The sequence below is a fragment of the Melospiza melodia genome, chromosome 5 (genome assembly GCF_035770615.1).
Source record: "Melospiza melodia melodia isolate bMelMel2 chromosome 5, bMelMel2.pri, whole genome shotgun sequence".
In the NCBI taxonomy this organism is placed as follows: Eukaryota; Metazoa; Chordata; class Aves; order Passeriformes; family Passerellidae; genus Melospiza; species Melospiza melodia.
The window spans coordinates 33423619-33446752 of NC_086198.1; the positions used below are offsets into that span (position 1 = coordinate 33423619).

Genomic DNA, 23134 nt, shown 5'->3' on the forward strand with positions numbered 1-23134 from the left:
TTGAATAACAATTGCTGATGTCGAGTAAATATCAATTTAGCTATTCCCTGACAATCATTTACCAAGAGAAGACTGATATCAAAGATATAGTCTAACATTTGTTTGGCTGGCTCACTTTTCACTCCAAATTGACTAACAGTAGACCTCAGCTGAGATAGTAATTTCCAATCAAGGGCTGTAATGGTAGCCTGCATGGCCCCTCCCTGCTCTGTGGACTGAATGCAACAGGACAAGCTAGCTGGGTAGCAGCGCTGATAACCTCGTCATCCCCTTTCTCCATGGCGTCTTTTGCCAATGCAGCCCAAGCCTCCCTTCGCTCCCTCGCAATAGCCTCCGCTAGGTTGTTCTCCGCCCCAGGGATCGGCTCATTGATTTGTGGGAGCTTATCGGGTGGTCTTGGTCATGGCTCCTGTTCTTCAGGGGGTGTGGAAGGCTCACAAGCGCGCTCTGTACCCAGTCCTGCCGAAGCAGAGGAGGATGGTGAGGCAGGCAAAAACACCGTCCTAACCTGCAGGGGCTAGGGGAGTACGCGTGTCCTGATTATAATCTTTATTATGGCCATGTGCAGCTGTTGCCTGTTCGGCCGCTTTTCTCTCAGCTTGATGTTGTAAAAGCTCATTGTGAACCACCCTCCATAATTTACCTAGCTTCTTGGCAGTTTTATCGTCCTCTAAAATAGCCTCCCACAATAAATCACCAAATTTACGCCACTCTGTTAACTCAGGAACAGTGTGGGGGTTAATAAAAACTCCCTTAGCGTACCCATAGGCTAAAAGCCCTGGTAAATTCTTTTGTAAATCTATTCGCCTAACCTGCCATTTTTGTAAAAAGGCAGTAAATAAATCATATACTGCTTGCCTCTCCATACCTAAATCATCAGCGCTGTTGCAGCTCTTCAAGGTTTTGGCAGCATGTATTGGCCGGGCTCGTCTATACAACGCCCGGGGCTCAGCGCGTCTCAGCTTCTTTTTTCTCCTTTTTTTTCCGTGCTTATCTGCCATCCTGGCTGCTTCGGAACCCGACCCGGTTCTTCGCTCCTCCGTGGTCTGTCGCCGTATCAGGTCGAGGTCACCATTTGATGGAAGTGAAGGGAGCCGAGCACATCCTATTGATGATCATTGGTCTCAAATTTATTGATCCAGCTTACATACTTTTATAGTAGTGTTAATTAAGCTCAGACATATTGCAAAAGCTAAGCTCATCATTGGTTACAGATTACATCTCAACCCCTCCTTTGTGGCTACATTCTCAAAATACTTGTAGTTTTCTTGTTGAGGCTAATACTTGTTTTTACATCCTGCTGTTGACTACATTCAAGGGCATCATGTTTTTCACTGTGTTTTTCTTGTTATTTGCTCAAGGACGCAGTGTTGTTGTTCTTCTCGTAAGGAAAAGGCTGAGAACTTACTGCTTACAGCTGCTTTTTACTGCTTAACCAGCTGTATATGATCATGGCCTTTTTTCCTCAAGCCACGTCTGCATAAAAACTCTCCGCACAAACCATGCTGTTTCAACACACTGTTTAATTACCTGTAGTTCATACTTTCAGAGAGGTGAACTAGAGGGGCTCACTGGCACTAAAGGGAGGTGAAAATCCTTGCCAGCTGTTCTCACAGATAGTTCCTGACAGCAAGGGAGCAACGTGCTGTTGGGACAAATTCTGGAATCTCATGCTTTGCTGTGGCCTGTGAAGTGTATTGTCAAGACCAAACCTTTCCCCCAATCTCCTTTCCCTTAGTCTTGCATGGTGTCTGTTCTCTGCTGTGGCACTACTCTCCTTTATGATCCATTTCAACAATATATTTCAAAATTTTCCATGGTTCGTCACAGCCTTTGTGTAGCAACCCAAAAATTCACTTTTTGGAAGTGAAGGACAGAAAAAATTTAATTTATGCGGTATTCAGACTCCATACTAGCAAGGCTGAATAAACAATGGCCAGACCTCTGCAAATTGCAAAATATCACTGTTGTTACTCTAAAATATTCAAGTGCTGAAGCAGACCATGCTGTGCTGCACGTCTTTTTTTTTTTTTTTTTTTTTTTAATTAAATAAACCTAAACAAAACAAAAGTAAAAAAAGAGGAACTCTGGCATAAAGCATGGACAGGCTGTTTTGGGACTCTCACCGTTTTTTTTAATGGAAAGGATGAAAAGCTTTGGAAACCATAGTTTGTGAATCAGTCATTCAGGCAGCTGTTCAGAGGGCTAACATACTTTGCCAGGTACCAGAGCAGTTCCAGAGATAAAGAGCCATTCAGAAAAGCTTACATTTTACCAGAAACCCTACTGTTAGATCCAGTTAAAACAGCTTCTTTTACTAGGAATTAGTGAAAATGAATAAATAGAACATTTAAGTGCATACATCCATCACAGCATTTTTAATCCACAAGACAAACATAGACTCTTGTCCAACAAAATATCAATCTAAGATTTTTATTCCAGTAGCTTGGTCTACACAAATTGCTTTTAATCACAGAGGCCTTATCCTTCAAGCAGAAGGCTGTGGTTTGTCTTCTTGAAGCTTGGGAGCCTGCTTTTCCCTCTGCATTATTCCAGTTATTCCTAAGTAGATCCAGGAGCAATAGGCTATATCTCTGTTGGAACACTATTGTAATTTGCTTTAGGATGGGGGAAGGAGCATGGGTTGCTTTGTGCCATGTGTAGGAGGATGCTGTTGTTTCTCTTTCAACATTTTCCAAACTTCTGCTTGAAGAGAAGAGTCAGACACACCTTGTGAAACACACTTCCTATACAAATAGTACATTATGTACCTTATTTGGCTTATTTGGCTCTGGTTTAGAACCATTGCCATTCTGTGATGGCTGCAATGGGTTTACTCCTGGATGTTACTGTGCAAGGAGTGGTAGCATCTGAAATGTTTATGCAGGGGGAAAATGAGGTCATGTGCAGCCAGATGTCCTATGCTCACAATCACAAATCCAAACTCAGGAGCAAACACGTTGTTATTTTCCCTGTGATCTAATTTAAAAATGCTAACAGGTACTTTTATAATATTTTGGCTTTACCTTTTGCTTACATTTTAGCATGGGATGTTACAAATGTATAACTACGCACAACAGTTTGGGCCAAAAGGAAGAAATCAATGTACACATCAGGACAGCAATGACATAGAAGGAGTTCATCTGGCATCATACTGCTTCTCTTAGCACAGGTATTTAGGGCATGCTGAGTGGCTTGGCTGGATGCTACTCTCTACAGCAGAGTTGTTAGTCACAGAAGCGTTTCTCTAGGCAGCACAATTCATCTCTTGCAGCACTGGATAATACTGGCCAGAATGGCCAGTGTGTGGTAGGACAAACTGCACAGTTTCTTTGATGTCTCCAAGGAAGAGTATGATGAGGTTTCACACAGGAATCAGCTGGTTGATTGCCACAAATATTTGCATTAAACTTCCCAAAGGTGTCCACACTGCTTACTGGGGAAAAAGAAAAAAAGAAAATCTCATTTAGAGTAAGCAGCAATAAATGGTGTTTAGCAACAGACACTGTTCAGCAGGTAATTTTCTTTGCAAACATTCAAAGCACACTGTGACTTTGACTGCAGGTTACAGTGAAGTACAGAGTACACACAGCACTGATGTGTGAATCATGCTGGTCTGATGGCTCAGGGAAACTCACTCTGCTGCCATCACCAGAGCCCAGTTCCAAGGAATCCCTCACATTCACCCACATGGCTCAGGCACAAGTGAATTCCCCTGCATGCTGGACTTCTACAAATAGTTACATGCTTAAATTTAAGCACAGGGTAAACCAGTTGTATGTGCTGAGATTACGGATACAAGTAGCTCCAAAGCAGCATCAATAGGGGCCCAATAGCCACACTCAGGAGAATGGCTGAACATCTTTACTCAGGCATGCTCTGAGCATCAGTTTAGGGCTGTATCTGAGGATTTAATCCACTACTACTTCCTCTATCCCTTCACCAAATAAGCAGTTATTTTTTTAAAGAAGTTAGCTAGATAGTGATTTGATTCTCATGTCAACATTCTTTTAATTTCATTTTCTTTGCCTTGAATTCCTTAAAAAGTACGATGTGTTTTAATGCAAAGTCAGAATTGAGCTTCATACTCCAAGATGTTTACAATCAAAACACCAAAAAAAAACCCAAAAAAAAGCCACCAAAAAAAAAAAAAAAAAAAAAAAAAAAAGAAAAAAGAAAAAAAGAAAAAAGAAATAATGATTTCCTGACTAGGAATACAGTGTGGTTTGAGACTTGCAAACTGGTCAAATGACCAGTAATCTTCCAGCACCAAATGGTAAAATATTTCATAAATCATCTTCTCCCTGCCAACAAGATCAAATTGAAAGTCAATTAAAGACGCTTTTGTAAACTCGTGTTGCTATACTCTTAAAAAGTTTTTTTTTGTCAAAAAGAGTCCAAGCAGTTGAAGCAGAATTGAGTGAACCTGTACACTAGTAGGAGATTAATCTATTTTTTCATCTATTTGCCTTCTCTATACCACAACATTTATGTGTTCCAGAGCAGAAAGGATTTCTTGGTCATTTGGTTTTCTGATGTGGTACCCTAAGGTGCTCTTAGCTTTCAGTTTGAGCAAAAATAAAAACCTTGAGAGGCACGCGCTTGCAACTTTTCTGACAATAAAATAATAAATAAAGCCACATGAGAAAGACACTAGCAAAATAGAAAGGATATTCAGTATTTTTCATTAGCACAAATTGCAAGTGCAGAGAGACTAATAATGAAAGAATTTATTTAAAATAAAACAGTGCAGGGGACTATTGCTTTATTGCATAGAACAATATTCCAGAAGTCCAGTAGCCACACATAATTTAAACCAAATATCCAAAGGACGTTTTTTGCTTGGAAGAAAGCTACAACTCTCAGGTCTTTATCCAGTTTGCATGGGACTAAGATAAAGCTATAAATAAACACACACTGTGACAATTTATATAGGATTTGCTCCCTAGCCCCTTAAAGATGCCGGCAGTCGTTCCCAAAAAATAAGAAATACTTCAATAAAGTTACTTTTTGTTGAGAGCAGAAATACAATTTCACCATAACAGTGCATGAGCATTTACCACATACTGCAGCTGCCACTAACTGAGAACAAAAGATGGGTGAAGAGCAGAAAACCCGCATGCTGCAATTGTACTGTGTACCTTTAGGGCTCTTTAGCAACCTCTTCAGTTGTCTTCTCCTCGTCAGAAGCTGCAAATGGAGACAAAACACCAATGAGAAACACTGGAAATTATTTCTTCAATGGCAAATAGTAAACCAAGTTGTTTCCCTTAGTCCAAAGGATCCTTGGACTAAAGGGATAGAATTTACAAAGCTATATTAGGTATGCAGGCATTTTTCCTTTTATCTTTTTAATTCTAATTTTAAAAGAGTTTAGAGGCCAGACCTTCTAAACTCCTGCTTAAAATCTCAACAGTGATGATTCTAACACACATTTTTCTTTGCATTCAATTACATCACTCAACTTCAAAAGCAATTGTTTATCAGATTGTTTATAGTGGCATTAAAGCACTGCAAGCTTTATTCATACCATTCACACTTTCTAACATAAGACCTTTTACAATCTATTCTGACAGCTCTAACTTTAGGTTTAGAGAGGCAAAATTCTTCTAAAAATTATTTTACTGCTTGCTAGTCACACTAATTAGTTCCTCATCTTTCTGGTCCCTTTTTTTGTGAGTTTTGCATTGCAAGTAATACTTTTGACACCCTTGCTACTTCTAAAGGATTTATTACCTTTTCTAAGATATTAGAACCTGCTTGACTTTTCTGGTGAAACCACACTTCTAAGATTTCATATCAAGTTACAGATTTGGTTTGCTTCCCTAAGATAGAACAATATAATCATGCACCATATTTTTCTTTACACCAATGAAATTTAGGAAAATTCTGTCTTTCAAATCAAGGCAGATGTTGATAAAATGTGTTGTATACAGCACAAGGGGAATTTTTTGTTCTTAATGAAGTTCACATCCAGCCACTTACTGAGCAGGGTGCTGAGCTCACCCCACTGCCACAATCAAATTTAGCAGCCTCCTTCTACTGCACCATAGATGGAACTATTTTCATGTATATAGACATAGGCAAATATTCTCTAATGTATAAATTATCTCTTGCAGATACTGTCCCTTTGTTTTCTGATTTCTGTCTAATTCGTAGGACATTACATCTACACTACACATAACCTTGGAAAGACATCATGGGTAGTTTTAATGTAAAAATATTCTAGCATCAGGCTGAAGATTCAGGCTGCAATGGCCAGCTGGCCATTTTTCAATACTCCATAAAGCATAAAGCAGTCTGTCTCTATAAAAAGCCTGTAACAGGTAATATTTAGTAGTAGGCAGTCTCCATACAGAGAACACATCACCCTAGTTAAATACAGCATATTCTGAACATCAATTATTTCACTTTACTTTTCAGAATGCTTTCTGGATTTTGAAGAAGAAACAGGAAAATAAATGCTCAGGAATTGGCCCTTTTGCCTTTATAGGGAAAAGCCATGCAATAGAAATAGTACATTTGAAATTTGGAACTTTAGATATTTTACAGCAAGCAATACTTGATGTAATGCCACATATTCGCTATGGTAACAAGCTGCTAGGTTTCAGTTTGTAGCATCAAACATTCAGCTTATATTACCAAAAGTTCTTTCTCTGGCTGATAGTGTTTAATTTTTTTTTCCTTGTGAGTATTCTCATTTCTTTTGCACTAAGAAGAGTAGATCAGTAGGCAACTAGAGGGAGCACCACAGTCTTTTCTGCTTTTTGACAAAACCTCATTTCCTTTGGATGGGAATTGTGTTTATTTGTCTTCTACATGAATACCTGCCTTAAAACCAAATATTAACCACTTGTACTGAAAAAATTGTCTCTGGTCTGAACCTTATGGCAATCAGAAAGGCAATCTAATGCAAAAAATATGCAAAGTGTGACAGAGTTTAGGCATTTCTCCTTTGTGTTTCCCTGTTTCCCAGTGCTATTCACACCCTCTTTTTTTTTTTAATCTGCATGCATTTCATAGTTTTTCAATCCAGTTTAATCTCTTGCAATTGCTCCATGTAAAATCCTGCAGTAACACCCTATTTCATACAAGATACTTTAATCTCTGCCTGGTACAATGGTGACTCATTTTCCATAATCCTTGGATGAAGGATTTTCTGTCTGTTAAATTATTGTTAATAAGGCTTTCATGAACTCTGCAGCAAATAATGGAGGTAACTAAAATCACTCCTAACTTTTGTTAGTTCAAATACTAAAATATTAGGCTTCTTTATTTTTTTCAAAATATTTGTAGAGGAGTTACAGCATCTTCACTGGGTTCTGTGTTGTTTCCTGAATGATGATTAGTTTGACAATCTGAAGTCCCTGCATTTCTTCATGCAGTGATGACTATGATCCATTTTGTCTGTTTATGCCAGATTTCTTACAATTTCCACAGGCTGTAAGTTAACAAAACAATCTGAATTGTGCAACTGCTTCCCTGCAATGAGGACACATGGCATTTTAATGTTATGCTTTCCACTGAATGCCCAGCTGCTATATTATCCTTATAGAACAATACCACTCCAGCTCCTTGACATCTTCACCAAAACACCCACCTGCAGCATTCCTGCCAAATGGATCTCAGCCAAGGGATAATTCCATCCTGACCCATACAATTTACACCCTGCCACAAATTATTTTGTTTCCCTTCATATCCACAAAAGTGGGGCTCATTGGGCTCCTTCTTCATTCTCTGGGGGAAACCTCCCCCTGCACACACATATCCTTCATCAAAAGCACTGGAGTTACATGGCTTCACTATATTCCTGCTTCATTTGGTGTGCTATGATTCCCCCCATCCTAGCAGGATCTTTTACTCTACAGAATTTACAGAATATTGCTCTACAGTGTACACAAGGATTACTTCACAGTTTCATACAAGGTGCTATATTGCTAGCAAAAAATCTCACCCTCTGCGTATATATATTTTTTTCCTGAAAGTTTATTTCTTTTCTCTTGAGCTTTTTCAATGGCTATTTGTCAATCTTCAATTTTTCTCCTGGGATAAGTAGCTGCATCCCAGTATTGCTGGCTACAGCTTTCTTCAATTTTGCCAGGCACTTAGGTATACCATAGCACTTACAGGTCTGAATTAGGACCTTAACTTTCCCGTGTTTAAACAAAAAACAATAGAAGAGAACTTAAAGCCTTGGAGGAGTCAAACTAATCACATTTGCTAACTGTAGCCACGTGGCATGGCGTATTGCACCAACAGCTGTTGCCAAAGTACTCAGGACTTGGACACAGTAGGGATTTTGAGGGCAAGCATCCCCAAGAGCTACAGGAATTCCCAGGCAGTCCTGAGCTCCTCTGCTTTAGGAGAGAACCATGTGGAGAAGAAATGCAGCCTCCCAAATTGCACTTGCAGGAACAGAACACGGCTGGGCAAGAAGCTCCAGTAGCTTATTAGCATAATATCCAACATTTCACCTAGAAATGTCATTTTTAGGAAACCATCCTTATAATTTCAGTGAAAGAAAACCCATGAAAACCTGCTTCCTATGTAAAGCAGTAATTCCTGCAGTCTTTAAAGACAATTTTTACAAGCTCTGAACTTGCAGCCCTGAGAGTGAGTGCAGAGCTACACACTTCTGTGCACTTAGAGTGGAAAGCAGCCCAAACGCAGGGTGATTCTGCATGCTTGTGATGGTCAGTTTGAATTGTGTGAATATTTGTGAGCTCAGCAGAACAGAGCGACAAGATAAGCAGGGACTTGTGTGCCCTGTGTGACTGACTCATCCCTGCTGCAGCTGATAATAAAAAATAACATGCCCAGACTGACTTTCTCCTGCTAATAATAAAGGGAACCCCATGCAAGTACACTGACTCCCAGAACCCAGATCCTACTGCTTGCACAGCCTCTTCCCCAAAAGCCTTCCAGCTTTTAAAGCAAGCTTTCCAACTTTCCTGGGGCAGTTTTTATGCAGAAACAGCCTGGGGTTTTGTCTGGGATGTAAAGCCCTAGTGCCAGCTTACAGTGGCAATCATGTCCTACAACCCAGTAGAAAACATGATATAAGATGACCTTGAAACAAGGAGGTGGAAGAGATACAAACTCATTTGTATATTATTTTTTTAAATCTTTCTGGATTTTAATCTTCTACCTTGTATTTTTAAATGGTTTTCTAAGTATGTTTTCCTGATTTACAATAAGAGATTAAGAAGACAGCTGTTCCAGATTTTAAAATGAAAGCTGTATTCAGTCTTTTCCTTGCTTGGGGAGAGGTGGGGATTCCTTCCAGCACGACAGAAGTTTTATAATGAGGTTATACAAGATAACCCAGCCTTCTCAGGACTTCAGCCTGTATTTCTTCCCTCAGTTTTGCATTTCCTTACCAACCCATTTAAAGCTAACATATTTTGATTCTAATCCTAATTCTTTGATTCATTTAAAAGTGATCTTTCCATCTAGAAACAACAACAAAAAAAATTAAACTGGCACTGGTATCCTGCAATTTTTAAAGGTATTTAAAAATACACTTTTCTGAGTGAATCACTTTACTTGAAGCAGTATCCTTCATATGATGACTTTTTTTTCTAGGCAGTCAAGATGAGGCTGGTATCTGTAATGCCAAGCACCAGGTTCAATTACTTTAAAAATATTCTTTGCAGAAGAATTTGGTTTTATAAAGCTAAAACAACACAAGTTATCCAGCATCATACAAATGGAATCCACCTGGAGCACGCAAACCAAAGCTGGAGTGCAAAACAAGGCTTTGATAATTCAAGCTGCCTGTAGCATAACCAACGTCACACACTAATTCCAAAGGTGGGCAGGGAGGAGGGGGAAAGTCAAATTTAACTGTGAAATTAGAAACAGCATTTTATTTACAGTCTTTTAGAGACCATCTCACATTAGAATATGATGCTTTTGTTTACAGAAAGCTTCCTCAGTCAGGTCCATTGAAGGTCTCAGGATGTCCCCTGAAATGTTAAGATAAGCAGAGCAGAATATTCCTGGTTCATTTTAATAGTTTAAAGACCTGCTAATGGAAAACTGGCAGTGGAATAGAATTGACTTTTAAAGAGTCAAATTCTGTCACGTTGGAAAAGTAATTCAAGGATTTCTTTGAGAAAACCTGCAAAACAGAGCACAAGAAGCTTGGGCTCCACATCTTCTCCCTCTGTTCATGGGGGCTCAAACCACATCAAAAGAAACAGGGGGAAATAATAATCACTGATACAGTTTGGGACAAAACAGGCAAAGCTATGCAGCTGTCCCTGTAACACGACCAAGTGCTTCAGGTGCCATTGGCCAGGAAGATCCAGGGAGCTCAGCATGGAGGGCTTGCAGACGCCCATCAGGAACATCCCATCACCAGGAGTGTCTCTCAGGACCATCTGAAATGTTCTCTGTCTCCTCTCTGGCATTTTATTCAGTGAACATTTAGGATTCCAACCAGATGTTGGAATCATCTGGTTCCAAGCAAGTTACTCAACTTATTGCTTGGAAAGGAAAACCACTTTACACCTACATTGGCCTTAAAAAAGAAAAAAGGTCCTGGGTGCTTGACCACAGACTAATGCCTCTGTGCAATACTGTAAAATCAGCACTTGAGCTCCACACAGGGAAAAATAAATGTTTTAGTTCCAAGCAGAGTCAAGGCAAGAACAATTACTTAGAAAAGCACTGATTATTTTTCAGTCTGATCGTTCCCATCCTTGAATGCACAGGACAGGAACTCGTGGCTGGCAGCTGCTGAGCTGTGTGTGGAACCACCTGCTCTGATCGTGCTGGTACTGGGACACAACATGAGGGCAGCTCAACCCCAGCCCTCCCTCACTCCAGGCCATGGGCATCAGAAGTTCAGTCCCTCTGGCATTACAGATATTCCATAGGACAAACAAAAACCAAAGGCTCAGAGCCCAAGGTCTTTGGGAAACTGATGAGCAAAGGAAAGCTGGGATTTCTCATAAACCTGCCACTACACAAATATGACATATTTTCCTTTTTGCAAGCCATCCACAAGCAATCCAGATAAAAATCCATGAAGTCTAGCTGAGAGCCTAAATCATGGCATTATGAAGCCCATTATGAAGAATAAAAATTTTCACGACTCCATACAGAAAGAGAAACGTGTTCAATGAGCCAAGCACATCACAGGTTGTTTGTGTCTGATGTAGGTCACTAGCTCCCAAGAAAAGCCTCATTAGCTCTTACTAATGATCAGAAGGTTCCCTTGAAGAGAGTTTATTCTCCAGTCGTTTATCAGAAAAAGATTCAGAGATCCCTATAATGGTCACAATAAAAGCATACCAGCGCATGTCACATTAATCCAGAATAGTTTGTAATACCTCAGACATTTCAAGAATATTGTTTTATATTCTGTAGCATGGAATTGTAGCAATGAGAAGCAACTCACATTGTTTGTTTGTTTGTTTGCTTTAAACATGGAAAAATCTTTAGTTACTGATTGGAATGGATCACAAGGAAAACTAGCATAAGTTAATATAAACCATGTGTATGAAAAGCACCCTAATAATTTGATGTATTAAATTGTTTGGGAGTTCTAAAAACACTTCTAATCAAGATATTTTCTTTAACATTCCTCATACAAAGTAATGCATCAAGTTTTATCCACTTTATCCACAGTTTTTAAAGGAGCAAAGTTGCTGTTGAAAAGGATGTTTTTCTCTGCTACAGGAAACATTGCCCAAAAATTAATTTCAAAATCCCCATCGTTCCCATTCTGGTTTGAACTGCCACCATAGGAAAACAGCAAGGGGTCCCTGTTGCTGTCTTTTCTCTAAAGTAGGAGACTAAAAATATTCCAGTGGTGGTTGTATTTACAGGAAAATTTCAAACACAGGTAATACTATGTACAGTAAGTTAAATGCTAACAGATTTTGTTGTACAAAGTGAGTTGTTGCTTTCCAATTTAAATACATACAGTTATTTTTTAAGGGTTTTTTTAAGTCTTGGCAATGAGCTATTAATACTAGTAAAAGCATCTATTTTCTCATTAATAGTGACATTCATTTAGGCATTACTATTCACTGTATGTCCTTCTACCATTTTTGAGAAGCTGCTTGCCCCCTTGTTCTAGAATAGACAAATAGGAAGACAGTTGTTTTAGGCAGTTCTCTCCCACTTATTTGTTTGCACTCAGCTGGGAACTTCTAGGGGTTTTTCCATTTTACCAAAATCTTCCTCCCCAGCCCAGTGCATGCTGTAAAATTCTATTTGGCTACGCTGATCAAAACTGAACAGACTCTCCATGGACCAGCTGGGTCTTCAACTCTCAGCTCTTGTGAGCTCTTCAGTGCTCACAACTTTTACAGAATTTTTTTTTCTAAATATTGTTCACTTTCTTCCAACAGAGATTTTCCAGTTATGCTATGATGACTCATCTAAAACTCAGTTTCATGAAGGAAAATCAGGAGGAAGAAGAAGAGACTAGTGGCCAGTGTATGGCAATCAGGTAAGTGCAGCAGTCCAAGAGACAGATCAAAGAAAGTGATAAATGTGAAACAGAACTACCCAACAGCAGTTCCAGATACAGATATTTCCCCATATGATAATATTTACATAATTCAACTTTTGAGGGCCTGATTTAGTTAGATCAGTCTATCATAATCAGTAAAGAGAAGAAGTGCTCATTCCTCCACCTCACACAAACAGATGCCTAGAATGGTGTGCATGTTCTACTGAGCAACATCATTCTGAAAGCCTCTCAATAATTATGAGCAATTGCAAATCACCCTGAGGACTCTTCAGTAATTTTCTAAGTACCACCAGAGTCAGCACACCCAGAATTTGGTAGTGCACCAAGCCAAGCCAGCTTGCACTGATTCTATCAGGTGCTTTTGTCTGCCTGGCACCACTGCATGATGGGCTCAGCAAAGTCCTGTCCCAGAGCAGCAGCTCCTGTGCAGAGCAGCCTCCACTTGTTTCTCTAGGCTGCACACAGCTGCCATTGCAGCGTGTTTGAAGCTCAGCATGGAAAACACTGGCACATTCAATTCACTCACTAATCCTCCCCAAACCCAGGCACTCACTCAAATGGCCTTGGAAATAACAAACAGAGACCATGTCCTTCAATACTTTAAAGAATAGGGAAAAAACCTGTTAGTAAAGTCAGGAAGAAATCTGGAAAAGCACAGTTTGGGGCTAATTGCTTCTCTTATTTCAGTTGATAATGCCAGAACCTCAAGCCTCAATACTAGAGTTGGAGAAGAATTTATGGTGGCAACCCAAACACCAGAAGTCACAGATGCCTAATCCAAATAGCAGTTTGCCAATCGGTGAATTTTACAGCATTTGGTTTGTCTGAAGAAAAATTTAATTTATGGTCCCACACACAGACTACACTGTGAAAGGAGAGCAACAGGAATTTAACCAGTAACCAAGAGTGACTGCTCAAGCAATAAAAAGGTAGAGAGAATTAGAATTTAGAGGAAGTTAAAACCTTGGGAACAGAGTAACATAGTTCAGTACTCATTTTGGTAACAGTGTTTCACAGAATTCCAGACTGGAATTGTGGATTGTAAATTGCCTAACTTGAGGCAAGGAGAACATTCCAGGCAGGTACCATTGTAAGCTGTCTGAAACGGCAGAAATATTTACCATATAGCAGATCCTACCTTATCCAACCATGGACAGTTATTCATAGATAAGTGCTGTCAAAGGAATACACAACCACCTCCAGATACAAGCAAGTGCTTAGGAAATTAAAGGGAAATTTTGCAATTGCTCTCTAGAGCAAGAAATGCTGCAATACATTTTTAAACATTTCTCTTAATGGCTGTAATTCACCAAATTTAACATAAAACAGACTGCTTCCTTAGAAATGGCAATTTTTAGGGCTCTAGGTATTTTAACTACTACCTTATAAATATTTCTATATGTAAGCAGTAATAATCACAGCCAAGGTACTTACTTCTACTTTCTATAAACTGTATTACAGCAGATCACACTAGGAATTGTTTTAAAATGTTATTTGTAATAGATGGTTTCAGAGACAAGCACAGGAACTAATCACATTTGAATTAAAATCACATTCATACACAGACCTTTCATAAAACTCAGCAATTAGAAGTGCTGCACTATTTCTCAAGTTTATTTGTTAAAAAGGCAATTAAGATGCATCCATTCCTCACCGGAGTCACCAAGAAAAAAGTGAAAATCATTCCAAATCTGCTAATGCCTTTGATGGTACTGTGATAAACGCCATAGATTAGCAGTCAAAATCTTTTTAATCTCAGTTTGATCTGTGTTTTAGACATATCCTCTCAAGACTAGCAGTAAAAAGAAAATCTAAAAAAATACTTTAAAATCTGACAAATTAAATTACAATCCTGTATCTTGCACATTTTATGGATAGTTTTGCATTTGTATTATTGCAATTTTTTGAAAAGCACAATAAACCAAAATATTTCAAACACCCTGACAGCTCAAAATACTGAATGTTTTGCCACTTACCAATTTCAGTGTTTAACAACAATTTGAAGTTTTATTGTATTGTGAAAATTTAGTCTAATATATCCTTAGACCATGACAGCATTTCCTTTGCTATGCAAGATCCTGTTTAAATTACATTGATAGAACAGATATAATTATTCAGTGTGAATATCTTTGGAGTGGCTAGTGAACTAAAGAGTTTAGATTCCTTAAAAAACCCTTGAGAACTACATCACTAAACAACTGCTTAACTGATCACGTTATAAGCTCAACTTAATATCTTAAGAAATAGGATGGGGTAGGGAAATAAAACGTTTGACTCCACTTGTTTTAGACAGTAACTCTGGTGCCAGAGGTGGGATGCGTTTAGAGACACTGATTTAATAAACTTAATTACCTTATGCTCATGATATGTCAATCTTAATGCCTGAATTAGTTTTCACTGCAGGACAAACTCCATTAGGAACACTGATGCTCATTCTCAGTGTTCTGTAAGAGGCAGAGCTTTAGAACCCACAACACACACACACTCAAGAACTACATTAATAAATTAACCTTGAACTGCAGCAGCTTCTGAATTATCAGCAAGTTCCAAATTAGCATCAGCTTCTGAATTAGCAGCAGCTTCCTGCTGTGCCTCCTCCACAGCATGGGATTCCTCTGGAGCCAGCAAGTCATTCTCCCCTCCAGCTTCTGGGGGCACCCCAGAACTCTCATCCTGTGCTGTGGGTCCAGCACTCTCCTCCTGTGCTGCAGGTTCCACAGCAGCTGCTGCCTCAGCCTCTTCCGTGGCCTTCTCTGCTCCAGTGACCTCATCCACCTCTTCTGCATCACCTTCTAAGGATTCATTCAATACAATAAAGAGAGTAAAATGCATGCATGCAACAAAAAATTCACCAAATACTTTTTATCATCATCATCCTCGTTTAAATTTGAAGTGGGAAGCTAAGATTTGGGATCAGAATTAACAAAAAAGATCAATAATTAATCCCCCATGTTGTCTAATGTGACATCAAAAAACTAAGAAGAGGAAACCATATTCTTAATTACTGATTTCATTACACGTTTCAGTGATAAGAAAAGAAACTGTGGCTTAAAGCAAGTGTTGGGGGAGCAGTGAAGGATAGAAAGGACAGTGTCAAGCGTTGCTTCAAAGCACTCTGCTGAGAGGGCCAGTGGTGGTACACACACAAGTGCCAGAGGGAGCACGACTCTGTGGAATTGCCACGTGGGGAATAAGACATTTGGTCTTATATAGAAAATAACTTGCTAATTTCAAGTGGTCAGAGCTCACTTTTTAGATGTATGACCACTTATGACTATTTTCTTTTTACAACTCACAACTCCCTTTTAAAGACTTGTTTACACCACTATGGGTCCAACTCCTTAGGACCTGAAAAACAGTGTTTCCCAGTCGTGCATCACTTCAAATTCAGCTGAGACAAGTCATGAAAAACTAACAGCACAAAGCAACAGGGATGCTAAACCACCATGCAAACATGCACTAACATCAAGTTCACAAAAGAAAAGTTATATACCAACTGTACATCACAAGTTCACCACTAGAACCAACTCAGGATGCAAAAAAAAAAAAAAAAATAGAACTGGAAATAAGTTTATAACAAAGTGTCAACTATGTGAGAATGGAAGCAAAAGAGCTTAAAGAGACATAGTCAGAGTTTGTTTGATTCTTTTGTATCTGTTTAAAAACTAAACAGACCAGTTTCATTTCTTGGTCTTCTTATGCCAGTGAAAGCCTATAATTTGGTGCTCAGGTTTCAAGACAAGTCCATTCATTGCTCAGTAAAAATCAAAACTTTGCATTATGCAACCTGATCATGTCCCTTTAAGAAAACATTGTTTTCAAAAACCCCTTAATTCATCACACAAAGAACAGGCTAACAGCCAAGATCAGCATTCATTACACTTTATTGGACAGTCAAGTATCGAGTGCATTCATTCAGAACAGCCAGCTTCTCCATCTCAGAACTGCCTTCTACAAAGCAGATTCAGTAATAAGCTCAATATGGTTTGGCCTTGCAAACATAGGTAGTTCTTTAAAAGTCTCACACAAATGGAGTTTTACAATAGAAGGTACAAAGTCATCCCAAGGTAGGCTGCAATGTACTCAATGGTAAACGATTGTCCTTTGTTTGTATTTAACTTCCTCAGGTTTGGAAAGAGATTTCCCTTGTGTCTGGAAAGTGTAAAAGCAGAGCATAGATTAGAAAGTCTGGAAAGTGTAAAAGCAGAGTATAGATTAGAAAGATTGAATCAGCTTGCAACAAGTTAAAAAGAAAAGTCATATAGAAAAAAGAAAGAAATCAGAAACAATCTTAAAGGACACGAACAACAAATGGAAGACAAAACTCACTAAATAAGCAAGGAGAACATCCTGCAAGCCAAACATCATTTTACATTTGAAATGATGTCCCAGATTTTTTACTGCTACTTTGAGTCAGGCCTCTTCAGGGGCTTTTTAAATCCCTCCCTAATTTGAGAGTAGCTTTCAGTTAAAACGAGCCACAGAAAATTTGCTATCAGATCTCTTTCTAAATGTCTGTTATCATTAATTAAAATACTATTAAATATAATTTCAACTCTCTAATAAACAAAGAACCCTCGTATAATTCTTTCTCTTGTTTTGACAGACTTGTTTGCTAAGTACAGTTCTCTGTAATAAACATTTTGGGTTCAGGCACAAGGGGAGAATTTTCCCCCACATGAGAAATCACAAAAATCCTATCAAAAGAATCTCTGATCAGCTGCTCTCCAGCATTAAGTTCTTCCACCTAGGAAGTTCTTTTACCAGAGGCAGTAAATATGCCATGAACATGCTGCTTGGCATACTGCTTTTCTATCCATCACTTCATATGGTTGCCAGCTCTGCTTTAGACCTTACTTTAAGCTTGATTTAATGTGCCCCTAAAAAAATACCAGAATACTTTGAGAACAGAATTTTTAACTGCTCTTATCAGCAATGCTTACTGGGAAAAAGTATAAGGATTGACTCTAAAGAATGCACAGGGTAAGAAACTGCAAAGGCACTTCTGGGAAAAGCAATGCTATTCCAGCACTCTGGAATAGTAAACACAAAAATATGACTATGCAGGGAACAGGAGAAAAAGGGGAGGAAGAAGGGTGATAACTCTTTTCAGAATGCACACAGAGGATTCTGTAGGAAAAGTAAGAACAGAACTGATGCTCATTCTTCAAGTTCTGTTCTTTTGGGTGTACACAGCTGGGAATGAAGAAGGATTTAAAAAAGGAGCTGATTCAACAGTGGTTTTGTACTGTGAATTGGAATTAACTACTCAGAAGTCCAACTAAAAACTCTGGGTTGAGCATTTATTCAGAAGTCAAATATTGAAAATAATACAGGAAACAAGTTTCAACTGTATTCCCTGAATGGCCTTAGAAACATTTTGGACTTCTTACTATCAATAAAAAGGGAGGCAGCAATCATCTGCCACTGGTTGTGACATTGATGTGACTTATGAAGCAGCAGATGATGGGATGTCTGGAGAGCACCCAAGAGCGGTTGCTGAGCACTCAGTGCTGTGGGTATTTCACTCCAGCAAGTGGAGAGGCCAGGGCCAGAACTCAGTACATTGCAGAAGTGCACCTTAGGAGAAAAGAGACATCACTGGGAGTATGTTGGAAGGTTTGCTTAGTGCTTCCCCATTCTCTCAGCTATGGCAGTCAGAATGTAATGAGGGTAATCCTCACTTCTGTCCTGAACAGCAGGACACCAGGTCCCTGGGAGAGATCCACTTTGGTCCTCATTACATTTTCTATTTTAGGGACAACGAAGGATTGCAAATTGTGGCTGAATTCTCAGCATTTGTTTAAACAATTGAGTTTTAAAACTAAACTGCTTTTTTTTTTGGAAATTAAGGTATTTTACTACTTTAAATCTTAAGGTCTGTAGTTTTAATGTTCTGAAACTAAAGTATGTGTTGTAGAAGTTCAAGGCTAACAACCTCTAAAGGAATAATTATAGAGGCAGACAATTTAAACCATACTCTCACACTGAAGACAAAATTTAAACTCCTGATACTTTAATCAAAGGTATTCTTTGTGTGCATGCAAATATATTAAAGTAATTCTTAGAAGCCAACAGTATAAAAAAAAAAAGGAAGAGCTTCAAGTGCTCTGGCTTCAATGCTTCTTTTAAATAACAACCAAAAAAATATTTAAATATCCTTAAGAAATTTTCCTAATTGTTTTTCCTAGCAAGGCCATACTTGCCAAAGTTCTACCTTTTACATTAATGCGAAATTAACATCAGTTAACACTAATTGATGTAGACAGGGACAACATTCCATTACAAGTATTTGAACTAACACAGTCTAATTATTCAAGCATGAAGAGCTAAGTAAGGATTTGCTATACATTTAGGTAATGCCTGCATTTCATCTAACCCCAAATTAGAAATGAGAAAATCAAGGTTGTAGGACAAAAAAATCGATGCAAGTTAATTTTTTTTATGTAGGTTTTTTCCTCTATTGAGCTGTATTTCCTGATGGCATGTGGCCTGAAGCCAACCTGTTGACTAAGAAAAGATATTATCTTCTCCCCCCCACTAAAAACAAAAGAACAAAATTGATTTTGACAGCATTATGTATTCAGTCAAGTTTCATTAAGCTTCCAGTAAATCAAATACCCATTATACAATTAATAGTATTCACACATCAACTCTTTCCATTCAAAGAGACTCCACAGGTGGACCAAAGACCAGATTAATGCCTGAACATTAAGGCCACTACCAAAATTCGTGCAGCAGGAGCTTTGTAGCAGAACAATACTGTACAAGCACCTCTGTCTTCAGTCCCACTCACGCAGTTCAGACAAGGACGTGGACAGTGCTAAAGCCTGATTAGACAATATAGAAATCTGTTCCAAATCCTCCAGTACCCAGGGAACAAGAGAAAGGAGCTCAACTCACCCTTTCTTGACAAAGGATTGCTTTTCTGCTCCTCGGCTCTCTCACGAAGAATATTTGTATCTTCAACAAACTTGCTGCGGGGTGAACTGACTACTCTGTAGGCCTGAAAGGGAATTGTACCTGAATTTACAGCTACATCCCTACAAATTTACCAAACACAAAGAGGCGAGAGGGAGAGAAGGGATTTTAAACAAGTGCTACTGCTCATCTTAAAATTCATATAAAATTTATCCTAAGACAGCCTAAAAAAATTAATAATCTACTAAATGAATATATTTATGTATTTCATATTTCTCCATTGTTAGAAAGCAAATACAATATACCATGCAGCTTTTGAAGTGCTGCAGTGCTTCAGGGATTGAAAACAGCTTTTTAAAAGCTAATTACATTAAGATTTCTATTTTTGTAATGTGGTAAAAATGTGACAGGAAGATACTATGTTATTCATCCAGAAATGCAATCATACATGCTTGATATTTTGAACAAACAGCTACTTACCATTCAAGAGGATTACTTTGTGGGACAGGGACATATGTACCTCTCTGGGGTGTGCTAGGCACTATCTCAGGTCTTGGGGGAGAGGGTAGAGGGAAGCTGTAGAACGGAGGATTTAGGAATGTGAAGCACAAAATCAGACATATTTAGAAGCAGGGAGGAGAATGGTTACCCAAAAGCTTAACAAAACCAGATGCTTCCAAAACTTTAACATGCTTCCAAAACTTTAACATGCTTCCTTGCAGTAACTAATGCTGTTATCTTCCTTTTTTGTGCCCAAATTAACACGGTTCGTATCTTCCCCCTGCAGCTTCAGATTGCTTATTTCACATCTGCCTCGCCCACTTTGAAACACTGCAAGTGTTTCTGGTTGACAAGACAAGGCAAGGGGTTAGAGACAGGTGCCCTACTCAATCTTTGGAAACATTCATTTCACATAGTTTTAAGCATGCTTTCCATTAAGAGTGACCCAGCACTACTTATCAAAGTAACAGTAGAACAGGCAAGCAATAGGCTTTCACCTTCACTAAATCCTCTTAAGCTGATTTCTAAGTTAGGCTGCACTTAGCTGCAATATCTGTGTTCATTGATGGCTTGCATCCTGACCATGCTCTAACCCAGCACACACCTTGTACCATGCCAGCTCAGAAAGCACACACAGCTCCATCCCCAAACACTTACATAAAATAAACCACCAAAAGCAGCAACACCAGCAAGGAGATAGATCATCATGCTGTCTCTAGAAGAGCCAGGAACGCTCCCAGATGACATCTGGCGAGGAGGCGCTACAAAAACCATTAGGGAAAGTGATGTAAAGTGCTGCTAAAATATGATCACAAAAACGAATTATGGAATCTGAACCCTGTATGGGAAAGGATGATTCAAAAAGGTTATAAAAACAGATGTTGATGCATATTAATGTATCTTATGACTGAGTAACACAGGGTGTGGTGCTCCATGGCTGAACTCTTCCTAAGAGGTGTTTTTCTGTGAACTATGTAGTCTACCATCAGCTTCCAGGTTCTGAGCACAGTCTATATAGACTAAGGAATGTTTAATAAAAAAAAGAATGTAAAAAGCTCCTGATTAAGGTAGGTAAAATAATTATCTGTCCTTATTCCTTATGATCAGCAGAAGTAATGAATTCTCTCTTCAGGGTAATAACAGGGAATTTTTTAAAAAGCTTTTTCATTCAAATTCACGTTCTTTCACTCTCAGACTGCTGACACTTTGATCCATACCCTTCACCTCATGAATTGGCCAACAGAGCCAACAGAGAGGCAGAACTACAGAGTTTTTTACCTGACTTGATACATATTAACTGTAACAGCAGTGCCCATTCATTTGTTATAAACTGATTCTTACTACAGTCTTGGATTCATCCGTACACCTCAAAAAGATAACCATGAAAACCACACGTAATTCTCTTGGTCAACAAAGCTTTCTGTGGAATTTTGTGACTTGATCCCAGATGAGAAATGTCTCATTGAAAAAGCGCTCATGAAAAATAAAATAGCTCAGGGCATTGCAATTGACAGCTGCAAAAATAATCCCGATGTCAAAACATTGCCATGGTGTGCTAGGTTATGTTTAGCATCATCTGTCTCATGACACAATTCTCAGACTGTTCTCCAATAGCCGGGCATCCTCATGGCTTTGCATACATTTATATTTTCGTTCAGCAGCAGTGTGTCCTTAACCCTCCCCCCGGGGCGGCCAGCTGTAGGACAGTGATCAGCAAGCTGCCATCGCCCAACGCGGCTGGCAGATTGTTTTTTGCCAGCGGTTACACAACCCCTGATGCGCCAAAAGCCACGGTTGTGGCGCACCGGCTCTGCTCCCGCTCCCTGCCGGGGCCGCCCTACCGGGGGGATGCACCCGCTATTTTAAAGGAAGGGAAGGCAGCAGCGGCCTCCGCTTTGCCATGGGCCGGGGGCAGGGGGTCCCGGGCCAGCTCGGCTGCCGGCGGAGCTCTGCAGCAGCCAGCGCCGGAGCCCAGCATGCCGGAGCCCAGCATGACCGAGCAGCCGGCCCGCGCCCGCGCCCGCCCCCGCCGCACCTGTCCCGGCCCCGCGTCGCCCCCGCCGCGCATCCCCTCAGCCGCCGCCTCCCGGTCCGCGCCCCGTCCCGCCATCCCGGGATCCCGGGAGCGCTGCCCGGCCCGGCCCCGCGTACCACGCTGCTTGAGGCGGCTGGCGGCGGCGGGAGCCCTGCTCAGGCGGGCGGCCAGCGCCTGCGAGGCGGCCCTGCACAGGGACATGGTGGCGAGCAGAACGGAGCCGGCTCTGCGCTGCCGGTGCGGCGGGGATGCGGCGGCAGAGCCCGGTCCCGCCTCGGTGCCGCGGGGGCGGGCCGAGCCGCAGCCCCGCCCCGCGCACCTGGGCGCCGCTCCCGGCCGGGGGTGCCCCGGCGGCGGCGGGGACGGAGCGGAGCCCCGGCTGCGGCGGGACGGGGGAAGCGGCGCGCACACTGCGCAAGGCCGGGGCTGCGACACCCACCCGCCCCACGGCAAGGGAGCGGCGTTCGGAACCGACCGCAACGATTGACCCGGGATAACGGGATGGCATGGACCAAGGAGAGGCAAGATAGGAAGGAGCTACTGTTTCACTTAAAAAGGAAATTGTCCAAGAGAAAAAACAAAACCAAAGAAGAAGTCAACTACATTGACGGCGAAGGGCGCTCGGGTTAGGCACGGTGCCAAAGGCGCTCGGTGCGAGCAGTGAGACGCTCGCAGTGAATCGCTGCTGTGGGACCATGCGGACTGTCGCAGCGCAGGGCGTCTCCGGGTCAGACCTGTGCAGCTCTCCTTGTCCTACCTACATTGTTGGGCAGCAGCCCTGTTTCCCCTCCTCTCTCTGTACAGAGCTCCTTTGTTCCCTAATGATCATCTAATGCCATCACACTCTGCCACGATGGCCTTTTCCCAGCCTTTGTCCTTGACTGACCTTGAGGCGCGAAGAGAGGGCAGAAGCGTTCAGAAGGCACAGCTCACACCCAACACTGACACGGGCTGGGCAGTCCTTCCCTGGGGGCACCTCTCAGGAACGGCCAGTCCCCAAAATGCTCACAGGAAAACGCAGATTTTAGCATTTATACAGATCCTATTCTTATATTTGCTTATTTTATAAATTTAGCAGTGACAGTGATGGCAGAGCAAGACTACACTTCTGGAACATTTACTGAACTTCATCTGAACTGATGTTTAATTTTATAATATACCCTCCAGAATAGCAAAGGCAGTTTTGA

At 40.5% G+C, this 23134-nt stretch overlaps 1 protein-coding gene across 3 annotated transcripts; it reads right to left on the bottom strand.

Moving 5' to 3' along the window:
• Positions 1-2111: 2111 nt before the first annotated feature.
• MGARP (mitochondria localized glutamic acid rich protein) lies at positions 2112-22221 on the bottom strand. 3 transcript variants are annotated; one of them, XM_063156958.1, is made up of 6 exons: positions 22064-22221; positions 20570-20673; positions 19394-19496; positions 15001-15282; positions 5142-5190; positions 2112-3436 (listed from the first exon to the last, which is right to left on the bottom strand). In XM_063156958.1, exons 1-5 carry the CDS (start codon positions 22146-22148, stop codon positions 5144-5146), a joined length of 621 nt encoding a protein of 206 aa, XP_063013028.1. In that variant the 5' UTR covers positions 22149-22221; the 3' UTR covers positions 2112-3436; positions 5142-5143. The 3 variants fall into 3 exon arrangements, 1 of the variants encoding a protein (XP_063013028.1); XR_010027801.1 differs by lacking the exons at positions 2112-3436; positions 5142-5190; positions 15001-15282 and adding an exon at positions 16357-16642 and having other exon boundaries at positions 19892-20673; positions 22064-22109; XR_010027800.1 differs by lacking the exons at positions 2112-3436; positions 5142-5190; positions 15001-15282 and adding an exon at positions 16357-16642 and having other exon boundaries at positions 19394-20673; positions 22064-22109.
• Between the last annotated feature and the right edge of the window lie 913 nt (positions 22222-23134).

Excerpts from the sequence above, each read along its gene's own strand:
- MGARP (XM_063156958.1), bottom strand. The coding sequence starts at position 22,148 with ATGTCCCTGTGCAGGGCCGCCTCGCAGGCGCTGGCCGCCCGCCTGAGC. Across the intron at positions 19,497-20,569 it reads CTTTTGGTGGTTTATTTTAT|GCCTACAGAGTAGTCAGTTC; the intron begins GTAAGTGTTTGG and ends ATTCCCTTTCAG. Across the intron at positions 15,283-19,393 it reads CAATCCTTTGTCAAGAAAGG|AAGGTGATGCAGAAGAGGTG; the intron begins GTGAGTTGAGCT and ends ATGAATCCTTAG.